At 41.9% G+C, this 14,257-nt stretch overlaps 1 protein-coding gene across 2 annotated transcripts; it reads left to right on the forward strand.

The window, feature by feature from the left end:
* Positions 1-6,696: 6,696 nt before the first annotated feature.
* LOC127760297 (uncharacterized) lies at positions 6,697-11,146 on the forward strand. 2 transcript variants are annotated; one of them, XM_052284540.1, is made up of 5 exons: positions 6,697-6,964; positions 7,046-7,155; positions 8,055-8,175; positions 9,099-10,253; positions 10,371-11,146. In XM_052284540.1, exons 2-5 carry the CDS (start codon positions 7,109-7,111, stop codon positions 10,785-10,787), a joined length of 1,740 nt encoding a protein of 579 aa, XP_052140500.1. In that variant the 5' UTR covers positions 6,697-6,964; positions 7,046-7,108; the 3' UTR covers positions 10,788-11,146. The 2 variants fall into 2 exon arrangements, with proteins under 2 accessions (XP_052140500.1, XP_052140498.1); XM_052284538.1 differs by having other exon boundaries at positions 6,697-6,955.
* The last annotated feature ends 3,111 nt before the right edge of the window (positions 11,147-14,257 follow it).

A 14,257-nucleotide genomic window follows, 5' to 3' on the forward strand; every position in this document is an offset into this window, starting at 1 on the left:
CACTAAGAACACTACCTATGATTTCATACCGAACAACTTGGGACTTAGCTGACAAAAGTCCATAATTTCATAGCAACTTGTTAATTCGTTTCGAAAAATACCAAGTTGGTAACAAGATGATCTAGAGGATATGATAACAATGTCCACGCGGCTCATTAGTAACCCCCAAAAAACAGGGGTCGACTAACAAAAAGTCAGAGAGACAAACACAAGCTGTAGTTTTCAGCTCCAGTTGAACGTGACCAGAGAAAAAGAAATTGCTGGCCATGATCTGTTCGGCTGATATTTTTTCTGGGAGCCATATCGAGTTGCTTTCTAGTACGGGTCGCATTGATCAGTCCAAGATAATGACACTTGTTTCTGCAGGGATGACACTTTGACAAATGTTGAGGCTGCACACTAAAACTGTTCCCCTCCTATAACCAAAAAAATTAGGAACATTGACATACCATTAATATACTATTAGACCAGTCTTTTTCAATCTACGGAGGCTGTGAACAGTGTGACCATATGATGACGAACTGATGATGTGGTCTTGTTGTTGTGAGGCTCCCATGGTTTTCAGAAAACAAGACTGGTTGAAGTGTTCTAGTTCCGTGCACAGAAATTATGACATGTTTGTAGTGTTTAAATTTGGTTCTGTATTACACTTATATGGGCTAGTAACATCTTGTGTTGAAATGACATTACAGCTGAAGTGTTGGATACGCTGCAACTAGAGTACAACAAATGTTCAGAAGAAGAGTAGCTTGGAAGATATTTCAATCGTGTAGATGTTTCATCTCCCTCAGACAGATGTTTCATTTCGTTTTCATGGTGCAGATTTGATAACAACCGTGTAGAATAAAACCAAGATTATAAGTCAATTTTTTATTAATACTCAAGATGGATACGTCTGTGTTTCGCAGCTGCTTCTGGATGGCCCGGGTTGGTTAACTTACCTCAACTGCTTAATATCTTCGGGGAAACTGATATGCTTCTGAAACCCAACTGTTCTTCAGAGATTAGCTATTCCATTTTTCACTTGCGAAGCTTCTTTAGAGAAAAAAATTGTTCACTTGCCTATGATCCATGGCACGGTATCTTCACTGATTGGTACATACAACCAACACAACGCGACTAACCTGCGAAAGAAAAGTGCAGAATGGATAACCATAAGATTGGAGTGCTTAATCACTTTAAATCTGTCAAAGAGCACGCGAGTTTGACTGCAGATTGCAGCTTCACACCGACGACGGTAAAAAGTGCAGACTTTACCAGTTTTGTAAGTGGATTTGGGGCATCTATCTTTCGCCTCTTCACCTTTTCTTGTAGTGAGATACGCGATGATCTTGCATATTCTCAGCAACAGAAAAAAGGCAGTAAAATATAACACTTGTCCTCCAAATTGGGTGATACAACCAAGAGGAAACGGTTCTGAAGATGATTATACTAATCCTGATGTGGTGATGATATGGTCAGATCAATGTCACCATTAGAAAGTAGCTAGGAAATTGAAGGTAGGGAACAGAGGAAGATTGTGGCTGGCTTACTTTTAAACGTCGACGACACCGGTGGGTCTGATGCTGATGTTCTGCTCATCTTTTTGCTGGCATTATCTTAATAGAGCAGTTACTGCTAAACCGCTGGTATATAGCTGAATGGGATCATCCCAGTGCAACAGCAGTTCACACTTGCCATGCCCATTGCAATCTGCAAGTTAGTAGCTGTAGCTTTCAGTTAAGAGGAATCATATTATAACCTTTTAAATGCTTGATTTTAACGGCAAACCAAGTGCTAGTTTACACAGGCATAGGATTTTGTACTTCTGATGATCTGACACGGATGCGTTAAAAAAAAAAAGATCTGACACGGACAGCTGGGATATTCAGATGTTCATCAACACAGTACGTGCACATTAAAAAAAGGGGAATACGCAAAGAGCGTATTTTTTCCATTAAAAGAAATAAAATTTATTTACAAGGATAAAAGGAAAACAAGTACGTGCACATTAGGACAAAGTATTCAGATATATGTGGCAATGGGTTTTGCATTGGATTCTCTCTCTACTTTGTAACACAGAGCAAGTGTTCTGTTTTCAGAGGTTAAATGCTACATGGACATGCTTCTCTCTAAGATAATCACAAGTTCTGATATGGCCACCTATCGCAAAGCCAATTGAGATGAACATGTCAACAGGCCAAAAAAAAAAAGAAGAACCGGAATGAATAGGATTCCATTAATCACAAGTCTAAGGTTTGCCTTTACAAATATCTGATGATATCAGTGAGTTTAAGGATTGCACCTTGGCTGTCAGCAGAGACAACGTAATGTCGCCAATGCCTCTCTGAATCGAAGCCTGAACCACATTCTCCACGAGTGCTCTGACAGGCCCCTGGTTCTGGAGCTCTTCCAAGTTCACTCTACAAAATAATCACCTTTCTTCCCCTCAAAGAAATAATAATAATCACCTTTCTAATATCGCCCTATGAGTTTCAATCAAGAACACAACGCAGAAGTTCAGTGAGAAAAATGATGAAAAGGATGGTACGAGGTTGCATTGCCCCATCCCAGCGTGTACTCGGACTAGACGGAGCTTCAGGTCGTCTTCTTGCACGGCGGCTGCTCTTCGGTTCTTCTTGCTGAGGTCACTATTGGAAGCGGCGAGGTGCAAATCTAAGCCATAATCGCCGCCGCCGGCGGCCAGGGGGGAGGGGGACAGTGCGCCGGCGAGGCGGCGACGAGACCGGCGGCGGCTCAGAGGGCGGCGCGGCCGGCTAGGTCGCAACCAGTGGTCGCGATCACGAGCCGTTCGATTAGCATTGGGCGGTTATGATAGAGGCGGAATTCATGTGGTTTCCAGATACCGTTTTGCAAGAAGACCCCTCGTATTGTTCGCTATATCAAGTACATCCTTGTTTCAAATAGAAAACAGAAAAACGAAGTACATTTCGAGTCTTGGATTGCTACCAAGGGTAGCGATTCTAGACCGTTAGATCAATGTTGAGCGGATATGATTGAGGGGGAATTGGATGTGGTGTAGGTGGGCACTTTTTTTTTTGCAAAGCACTACCATTATATGGTTTGCCTTCTTTTTATACAGTTCTACTCTCTCATAGAATGAGTTGTATATTCTTTTTTAAGAAGCATGAATAGTTATATATTAGTAATTATGATAGTTTGTTTTACGGTAAATCTAGTCATCAATCTTTATGATTTTGCTGACAGTCAAAGTGTTGATTTAATTACAATTTAACATTTATATTTGTGGACAGAAGAAGTAGCTTGGAATGGTATCCCATATTGTTCACACTGGCATATACTATAATTTGTAAGTCGATAACTGTACCTTTCACCTTTTACTATTTTAGGAATAATTTAGGCCTTTAAACAGTTAAGTAAACAGAAAACCCTATAGCATGTGCTACATTACACAAGCACATGATCTTTACCTCTGGTCTGAGAGACCGAGACAGATGAGATATAAAGTGATTTTTGGGAAGCATTTCAAGAAACAGTAAGTAGCTAGCTTCAAAAATTTTGGAGAAGCTAGGAAACTTAGCTTTTGACTTCTAGTTTTTATTTTATTTTATTTATTCTGTATAATCTGAATGAAAACAAATAAATCGTTTGTTTGAGGTAGCTTTTGTTACCTGAAGCACCGCAAACAGACCTTTCCACCAAAACAGATGAGATTTTGACAATCCATGACCAACATTCTAGGACGCCAATCACTTCACAGTTCACAATGGAGCAATAGTGTTTCAACACAATCAGATGTTTGAGGGGAGCTTGAGAAAAAGGAGGATACACGTTCTAGAAGTTACTACATGTTAGGGAATGAAGATGTAGAAGAGGAAGATGTTTTTGTACGATAAACTCCTGGAACTACAACTCTTGTTCCTCCACTTGAACTCCCTTGGGCCAAAAGCTTTTGGTGGGATGCCGTACCGGCCCAATCTGCAACCTTTGTGGAGTACTTAACACCATGCTTATCTCTGTTGAAAGGAATGTGATTTAAGCAATAATTATGACCTGATAAATTTCCCTCAAAAAGAAAAATATGACCTGATTGAATAAAATTCTATTCACCAGCTCAATATAGCAAGAAACTTAGCATGGTTGGTAATGGTGCAATTCGAAGAGTCTATGGTTTTTGTTATACATATGCTTACAAATTTTGTATTTGTAAACTTAATTTTGGAGTCGATTTTATTATTTTTAAAAAAACAGTACTATTACTATATAAAAGTGATTAATGTTACTAATAAACGGCTATAAGCGAAATAATGATTCCCGGTTCATCCGAACGGAAGGTCCACAGTCCAAACGTACGACGAGCTGGGCAGAGGGAAACGCAGCTGCCGTTACCTTGTCACCCTCAGGCAGAGGGAAACGCTAGCTGGCCAGTGGCCACGCATGGCATGGGTTCATCCCGGGAGTAAGAGTAACTAGGGTCGGACCACCGGGCCCCGGGCCGGGTGGCACGCATGTAAACTCGCGATAAGATGTATATCGATCATAAGATGCAACGGCATGCATGTGACAGCGTATGCGTGCTGCGACCACGACGAATGTTCATGTGTGCCACTAGCGGATTGCTCGAATGCATCAATGCGTGTCAACTCGATCGAGCTATAGCTACATATCCGTGCTTCACGAGAGGGCGCTGAGCCCTAGTAAATGAAAGCCCGATCGATCGATCCCGCCATTACTAACCATTACAACCGGTCGTTGCTCTTACCTGCCCTGCTCTTAATAAAAGCCTTAATTGATTAACTAACTAACCCCAACGAACTTACGAACGTACGCACAAAACTGTAGCGTCCCCGTCCTGTACATGTGTGCGCGATAGATAAACAGTTGCATGCATATATATACGTCCAATATTTTCTCGTTTAGTTCTTCGGGCTAATTAAGCGCTGTACGATAACGTTCGCCTCCGTGTACATGAAAACTCGCCGCGACGCTGGGCGACGCCGACGCATGCGGGATACGACGACGACGACCCATGATAAGCTAACTGAGTACTAGTACGTGTCTCGTGACGCGGCAGCTACCGATTTCGATCGATCGCCACCGGCCAACTACCGTGCGTCGGTGCGTGCAATGCGTATTACGTGCCCTGCCGACTCGCTCGCTTCGGTTCAGCCGTGGACACGCGGCCATGCGGCTATCCAACCAGATGCGGTGATGTACAAACACGTACTCCCTCCGTAAAAAAAAAAAAAAGAAAAGAAAAGAAAAGAAAGACAAACCCTAATTTTCGTGCCCAACATTTGACCGTCCGTCTTATTTAAAAAAATTATAAAAAAATTAAAAAAACAAGTCACGTATAAAATATTAATCATGTTTTATCATGTAACAATAATAAAAATACGAATTATAAAATAAAGTTATATCAGATGGACAGTCAAAGTTGGACACGAAAATTCAGGGTTTGTTTTTTTTTTTACGGAGGGAGTAAAGCGCAAGCCTACCAAATGCAAAATTTACGACATGAGAACCTGTGTTCGTTTAATTAGTTGAACAATCAAGTCATGCAAAGCAACCGAACTTAGTACATTTTTGTTGCGTGGGGACCAATGCTTTAGGGCGTAATCATCCATACTCACGAAGGAAATCGTTCTGGACAACGACACGTCTCTAAAACACAACTTTTAACTTTTTATTTCTATAAAAATATTTATTGAAAAGTGATATATGTATGCTTTTATAAAAATATCTTTTAAGATAAATCTATTCATATAACTTTTACATACATTTTCAAACTCAACAGCTTAAGAGTTATTTATGATTTATATTTTTAAGATTTGAATTAAATATTGTCCTAAATGATTTTCTTTATGAGTACGGAGATACTGCTAACCTAAACAACCGAGCGAATCATCTTTGACTAATCATCGCCACCAGATAATGGCAAACCTTGAATCTTTAGATTTTGGGAGGTTTTGACCGTGAGAACACCCGAGCCCGCCCGCTCGGACCAGCGATCTGATCTAAGGGCATGTACAATAGCTGTTAATAATGGTTTTTTAGCGTTGTTAATTATAAATACTTGTTGATATGGAGGAAAGAGAAAAAGGAGAGACAAAACATCATTGTTATGTATGACAACAGCTTAACAACGACTCTTAGTCACTATAATATGGAAATATGGTTGCATGAGGATATAAATATGAAAAGAATATTAACAAAAGAAATATTTTATGAGTTAATGATTAGAGCCTTTGTCGTCTCAACTATTATAAAAACATGGCCTCTAAATAATCTTGTATTGTTTAAGAGACCATACCCGTCTCTACCATTGAACATGCCCTAATCTACCCCCAACATCCCAACTTTGACCGGGCCTCGCTGCTACGGCACGTGGGCCCACCCACTGACAAATGGGCCCCACCATGACGTTCTCTCCTTCACCACTCCCCCTCGCGATGCGACACATCGAGCCCGACACGTCTCCTCTATCCGAGCAACGACGCCGCCGACTTTTCCAGACTTACCGCCTATTCTAATCCCCCACACCTCCCACCTCTCGCCCACTGACGGCCGGGCCCACACGGGCGGTGGGCCCACGTGTAAGAAAAAATCGCGTGAAGGTCACGGGGGGCCCGGTGTTTTTACCGCCCAGCGTTTCGAAAGCGAAAGGGACAAAATTGGGAAAAAAAAAGAAAGAAAGAATGAAAGAGGAGAAAATTTCACGGCGCGGCTCACACGCATTCCTCTTCTTCCCTCCTCTTCTCTCCCCGCCTCCTCGCGGTGTCTGCCTCTCTCTCTCTCGCGCGCGCAGCCTACCGCCACAAGCAAAGTCCAGGAGGGCTCGGGCACGGAAGCTTCTGGAAGCTTCCGCGTCGGCGTGAGGAAGGAGGCGGAGGGGAGGGGAGGGGGACTGACCTACTCCCTCACCGCGGTCGTTCCAAGTCCCGCGCCGCCGGGGATTCCCATCCCCTCTCGCGGCGCGCCGCTTCGACGGGAGGTAGGGAGGGTAGGAGCAAGAGCAACAGAGTGATGTCGAGTTCGGGTGGCTTGCGGTTGTTATCGGTCTCATCCGGTTTTGCGGTTGCAGGCATCGTCGTATCGCATCGATCTGGTTTGGGGGGTTTTGGGAGTCTGAAGTGGTGGGTTTGAGATGGAGGACTTGCTGGACACGGAGATCGGGAAGCATGACTACGACTGGTAATTGACTGGTTTCTCCTTACTTATTTGGTTTTCTGAATTTTGCGTCGATTTCATGTTTGCTGCAATTGGTGAACCCGTTGTGCTAAGTTGGGTAAGCCGTTTCTCTAATTTGGAGTAGCTGGTGGCAATGCCGCGTTTGAAATTTATTTTGGGGGCGTTTTATTGGTTAAACTTGGACGACGTTATACTTATCGTGCTTGTGGTTAGGTGAATGAATGGTGCTTGTTTATCCGAGGAATCAGTGGTATCATCCCAGGGAAATCATGATTTGGTGTATTTAGGTTGAGTTCTGCTGACTGCGATTGTTTCCGGTTTTAAGATTGGCCATGTACGGATGCTACTTGGTTTAGTTAGGGAATTAGTTTCGTTGACAGCAAAGACAAGTAGGTGACTGTATTGTTTGGTCTGTGGGCTCCTTCCTAGCTTGAAGAGCAAAGCGTTGGACCTCAAGTAATGTCTTCTCTATATTGGAAAGGGAAAAAAAATTCGGCAGGCAAATAGCATTGCTAACTTTAGGATGTTTTATACTGGCTCGTATTATAGGATAATTTCAATAGTTCAAATGAATTCTATAACTCTTTTGTGAAATTTCTGAAACTGAATTACACCAGCACCCAGCCACCCACTGGGAATTACAATGACCAGACATTTTAATTGCAAGTTTAGTTGAAATAACTACTGCTACACTTTAGTTGACTTTCATCACATTCCACTATTGTGGTGATAAGGCCGATTTGGATGTCACGTCTATGGGCTTGCCACAAAACGGGAGTGCTTCGTGTCACCAAAGGATATGCCTTTCCATTATTTATGTGTCATCTGTTCTATGACCAAGTTATCTAATTTTTATTGGTCTGATCTTCTATGACTTGCATAACATTGGAATATTTCTTCAGGCTTCTGACTCCCCCAGGATCACCTCATGCTCCTATACTGGAGGTTGTGGAGAAAGCTCCATCCTCAGATGTCCCTAAACGCATTACTACTAGATCATCCTCAACCACTAGAGCATCAAGGGTTGGTGCTATTTTCTTCAAATTTTTTTTACATGCAAGTGTTTCGAGATTCTTTTTATTCAAGCAGTCTACTATGTTCCAAGAGCATAGTAGATGTTTTTTTCCTTGTATTGAATTCAATGCCTCATTGGCATTTGAATTCAGCCATCCAGGTCGGTTTTCTTGCATAAGAGGATAATGAAGTAATATAACTCTGAACTGGAAAGTGGAAATGATTTTTGATGTTTGAAAACCCTACCATGCATTGCCCACCAAAATAAACTAGTTGAAAGAAAATTATGTTCGCCAGAGTGATTTTCCAAATTTTAGAATGCACCTAGTCACATTATAATTGCAATAACTGTTTCAGTGCACATCGCCTGCATTGGTAGGTTGTTAGGTGCTGCAACTAGCGCTAAGAACAATACTTGTTTGAATTCTGTTTAGGCAACAATAGTAGAAAGGCATGGTAATCCTTTAACTTGCCTTTTTATTGACAACTGAATGCCAATCTTACGTTTCATGCAAAAGGAGTTATAAGAAAAAGGCTTGATGAACCAGGTGATCTGTCAATACCATCATAGGATGTTGAAAACAGATAGTCACCAATGCTACCGTGATTTGCTGTATTATTGGGTTGTAATCATGTAAATTTGGAGTATTTCACGTTATTACATGTTTGCTCATATTCATATAGTGCAAAGTGTACAATCTGCAGTAGTCAGTAATACATTTTTGTCTACAATGAATTGTAATTTGTTTTTGGGAAGCAATCAAGTTCCATCTAGTTAGCAATATAATATTGTAATAATATTGCACCACTTATCATATAACCATTGATACATGCTTTAGCTGTATGACCTGTTTCTTCAAATCTACTATTTGCTCAGCCAGCCATGTGTTGATGCTCATAATTAACAGAAATGTGCTGCATGTTTATTGCAGCTTTCCATTCCTGAAACAGAGAATGGGCATTCCACAGTACCAACTAGGCCAGCACGGAGTAACTCTGTCTCTCGCCCTTCAATCCAATCTACTCTTATTTCCAGCAACAACAGGTCATCAGTTGTCAATGCAAGCATTTCCTCTGTCTGTTCGCCACCTACAACTCCAAGCAAGAGGACTAGCACTCTTTCTTCATCAAAGCCATCAGTTCCAGCTTCACGTCAAGTACCAACACGGCCCTCTACTCCAACTAAAACCCGTCCATCTACTCCAGTGAAACCTCGGCCATCTACTCCAGTCAAACCTCGGCCATCTACTCCAAATAAAACTCGTCCTTCTACTCCAGTCAAAACTAGATCTTCTGTACCCAACACTATGTCCACCTCAACTATTGCCAAAACAACATCTGCACAAAACTCGAGACCATCAACTCCAACCTCTCGGCCTCGTATCATGTCCAATTCATCTTCAAGTACAAGTTCTGCAGCAAGTCGTCCTAGTTCATCCTCTGGAAGAACTAGTACAATTAGTCGGACCTCCTCTTCCACAAGTACAGTTCCTTCAGTCAGCCGCTCTAGCTCTCGTTCATCTACACCTACGCGTCAGCCTATCACACGTTCATCAGCCCCACTGGCTGGCCACTCACCTTCTGTTGGGAGGATATTTGGCAGCAATAACATAACATCCATCGGGCGGCCTGTAACCAGTAATGGTCGAAGTTCAGCACCTTCTTCTGCACCATCATCTCGTCCAAGTTCCCCAAATTCACGTGCACGAGCTCCAGTCAGGCCGTTAGATATTCCTGATTTTCCAAGTGAAACTCCACCAAACCTAAGGACTAAGCTACCACAACGGCCACTATCTGCTGGTAGAGCACGCCCAGGAGTGGGTTTGGGACCCAAGTCAGCCCCAAATGCTGAACAAGTTCGCTCAGCTCCTGTAAAAAAGATGACTGTGCCTGCTATTACGCGTAGTAAATTTCCTGATGCACCATCTAGGGTATCTTCTCTTACAAATGGACACCAAAGCAGACAGTCCGAGGGGTCTGCTGTGGAAGGCCAACATACTAAACCATTACGGTCTATCACGGGCACAGATAATGGCTTTGGTAGGACAATATCAAGGAAGTCACTTGACATGGCAATCAAGCATATGGTATGTTACATTCCTCATTTTACATGACAGTAAACATGACCTGCTTACTTTTATTTGATGTATTTTAGTTACTGTAACATCTCCAGAAGAAACTGAACAGTTCTTGTCTATAAATAGGACATTCGACAAAACCTGGGTGGTATTCGTGGTGCATCTCTATTCCCGCCTAGCATTCGCTCTGCCGGTGCGAAGGTCCGGTCAGCTCGAATGTCTGATCCCGCTCATCTCAGTTTATATGGCGATTGTCATTTTACTGACAATGGCAGCATCAATGGACACTTCTCTGGAGATTCGAACGGAACTCTTTCAAACAACGGTGGCAGCTCAACTGGTTCTCCAGACAGGGAAAGCATTGGAACTAAGGAGACACTGAGTGAACTAGATCTGTATACCACTGCACGGTATGAGGCATTGTTGTTGAGGGAGGACATAACGAACACGAACTGGTTGCACAACGTTGATGACAAATCTGACCAGAGCCCAGTGTTTGATCACCGGTTTGAGCCGCTCCCAGAGCCATTTGGTCCACTATGATGGTTATTAGCTGTAAAATCTCGTTCCTCGTTATGTTTACAATTAGTAGTTGCAAGTTGTATGCGGTTATATCTTTCTGTGTGGTTGTCCATTTCCCCCATCTTTTCATGAATCTTCTGAAAGATAAGATTGTGGGGTTTATGTTTTGAAGTAGTACTCCATAAATACCTGGAGATTCGATTTTGAGTTATCGCTGTACTGAAATCCAAGTGTCAGAGCACGATATAGTTTCTCTTTTTATCCCTCTACGGTTATTGTGAGGATTACCATACGCGATTTTCAAACATCTTGACTGGGCTGTACCATGTTCTTATATTTGAGGAATACAGTATGTGTTTCACTTGGATGCTTACTGGTTACTGCCCTCTTTGAAGCAACTGTATATGTGATTTATCTAATGCAAATGTTTTGCTTGGGATCCAGTCAGGTCAACTAGTGGTCCTCTGCAGGAGCATACGAGGGTCTGTACTCTGAGGCAGCTGGTGGACCCTATGAGAAACTCTACTGGTCGCTGTAAAATTAGTAACTGCAAATTGTGCTTTTCTAATCTGTATGTGTGTACAATATCTTTCGAGTTAGAACAGTTCCCAAAATCTGGAATTCTTTTTGTTTGCTCGAGGAATAGTTTACTAGGGTAGGGGCTTCTTCTCATTGGAGTTTACTTCTGTCCTAAACCAATAGCCTCTTGCTAAAAGCTTTGGGTATTCACCTGATTAAGCTATGATATGTTTGTTTTTTCCTCATATAGATTTCAGGTTTCAGGTAGGAGTATGCGTTAGTTGGCGAATTGATTCGTTTTGCCATTTTTGGAGAGACATAGCGGCAAAGTTAGATAAACACGTAAATTTCATGTCGTTGTCAGCAGAAGGTAGGCCAACGATGTCAGTTTTTCTTCTAATCTGAGAAAATGATTTCTGTTGGCACCTGCTAGAGTCAAAAGGTCGAAGTTACCGTGAACAGTAAAATGACATTTTTGTCCGCAGTACATGATTTGAGCCCGTGCTAAATTACATCGTCGACTGTAACCATTGGCACTTAATTTAGGAATGTCTATAATCTTCTTATTATGTTGAGGTTCTCGAGAAGGGCTGCCGATAAATAGACATACAGGATGATTACCTTTTAGAGAAGGTAAAAGGCAGAACTCCCTTTTTTTTTTTTTGGTTAGATCGAAGTTTGCAAGTTGCAACTGATCATATATTAGAGTGTAGAATAGCCTACATAGGCAAGATGATAGAAAAAGTAGATTATTTGATATAATCTGTAGGCTAGCTCTAACCACCAATCTACGGACCACGGGGTGCAAACTTTGCCATGTCCTTTTATGTCATAGCATAGCCTTTCCATCGTCTGATTACACGTCTCAAGATGCCATGTTCATTTTTCATTTTATAGAAATTTTAAAAGGAAGGATATATTGAATCATTTGCTTAAAAGGTTTTCTTAGAAATTTAAAATTTCTATGTTTTCTCTACAATTCAAAGCGGCCTTACATTTTTAGCAACTGCACTGGTTTTATACTTATATTGTCACCTCCTCGTCATTTCCATCTTGTTACAATTTACCGCTGCCTAATTTCCGTATGTACCCCTGTCAGTAAGACGGGTAGCTGCACCAATAAACACTGTCTTGCGTTGCTCTCACGAGTTCACCAACCATCAGAGTACCAACGTACTACTAGTACTATCCACAAGACAAGTGATGGTAAATCACTTGATTTGTTGAAGTAGGCTTCTAGGATTCCCAGCAATAACTGTGCTCAAGATGAAAGGGGGGAAGAAATCAAAGAATGCGCCAATTGGTACGCTGTTCTCTGGCTAGACGGTCAATACGGTAGCAGGTGACAAATTGACAATATGGCATGGAACCCAGCTGGTTCACACGAGAACCTCAGCAAGACTGTCAGTGAAAAAAAAATCACTGCGGTTGATACACAAACCACCCGAAAAGGATGAACACCTGTAAGTGGCCGGCAGAACCAACGACAACTGAGTTCAGATGATAAAAGACTATTTCCGAATCTCAGCAACATTTCATAAGGATTTTCGAAAATTGACAATAAATATCAGTATTAGCTAGGCTACTAGCGGATTGAGATCCTCCATAGTGAACTGCATCGTGCCTTCATCACTGACATGTGAACCTGATAATCTTTAGGTTGAGCAAAGGATTCTAATCTGCTACTAGCTAAGCCCGAGTGGTTGCCCGACCAACTCGGGCGCAGGCTCCGCCGCTTTGTCTAGGGTGTGTTTAGTTCCTGAAAAAAGCCGGAAGTTTGAAGAAAGTTGAGAGTTTGGAAAAAAAAATTAAAAATTTATGTGTGTAGGAAAGTTTTTAATGTGATATGGTGGGATGGAAAGTTGGGAATATGGGGAAAACTAAGTACGGCCCTAGTGGATGCGTTTTATTCTGCCGTGCTCAAATGGCTGAAATTAAGCTCACTCGGTAGGAGCTCAGCTACAGATCCAAAAGGCGGTAGGAGCAAACGAGCAATGCGTGTGTCGTTGTGTTGCATTGATCAAACGCGATTTGTGCAACAGGAATGACGTACCAGTGTACAGTGGCTTGAATTGTCCGACGGTACAAAAATGTCCAATATGTACTGGCCGGCATATGAAATGCAGACCGGAGGCCAGTACAATGGCTGATTAGATGCCATTGCTCAATTACTGCTGATGTTTCAATTATTGCGGCTGATAAACCATTGCTGAAGTGTTCATGAACGGTGAGCTAGCCAAGAATCAGAAGTTGATTCCGCCACTCTCCAAGCATGTGCCAGTGCGTTAGAACGGGTCACAAATACTATGGGCCTGTTCAGATTGTAGCCAAAATAAGCCTTACCAAATTTTGATAATACCAAAATTTTTGGCAGGATTTCTTATGTATTTAATAAATTTGGCAACAAACTAAATATAGATATTTTTTTGGCAACTAATGTAAAAAATAGTATGGTTAAAAATGATATCAAAGTGAACAGGTCCTATATTACCTTTAGTAATGTTAAGAAACGATAAGCAAATAAATGATAAAAAACAATAGATCAATAACAGAAGACAAGATTTTACGTGGAAAACTCTCCCACAACAGGAGAGAAAAAACCACGTGCGCTAGCCAGCAAAATATCTTCACTGTATCAGGGTGAGATTACAACGCTGAACGACGACTTACAAGAGGTCTATATGAAAGTGAAACCTTAAAAGGATAACGATTTGTACCGCGGAGGCTCCGCTCCCACACCCCCGGGTGTCCCCAAGTGCATAACGTTATTGGGTTAACCCAATGGACCAGCTTCAGCCTCCGCTTCGCTTCGGTCCAAGTCTACGGCAACGACGGGCCTCCGTTTCGCTCCAGCAGAAGCTGGCCTTTATTATATGCAAATGAATTTGGATCACAACTCAACACAATAATAGATATAATACCTTGTAGATATTAGATCTAGTATTTAGATATCATGCTGATGTTACCATGGG

Source organism: Oryza glaberrima, chromosome 1, assembly GCF_000147395.1.
Source record: "Oryza glaberrima chromosome 1, OglaRS2, whole genome shotgun sequence".
Lineage (NCBI taxonomy): Eukaryota > Viridiplantae > Streptophyta > Magnoliopsida > Poales > Poaceae > Oryza > Oryza glaberrima.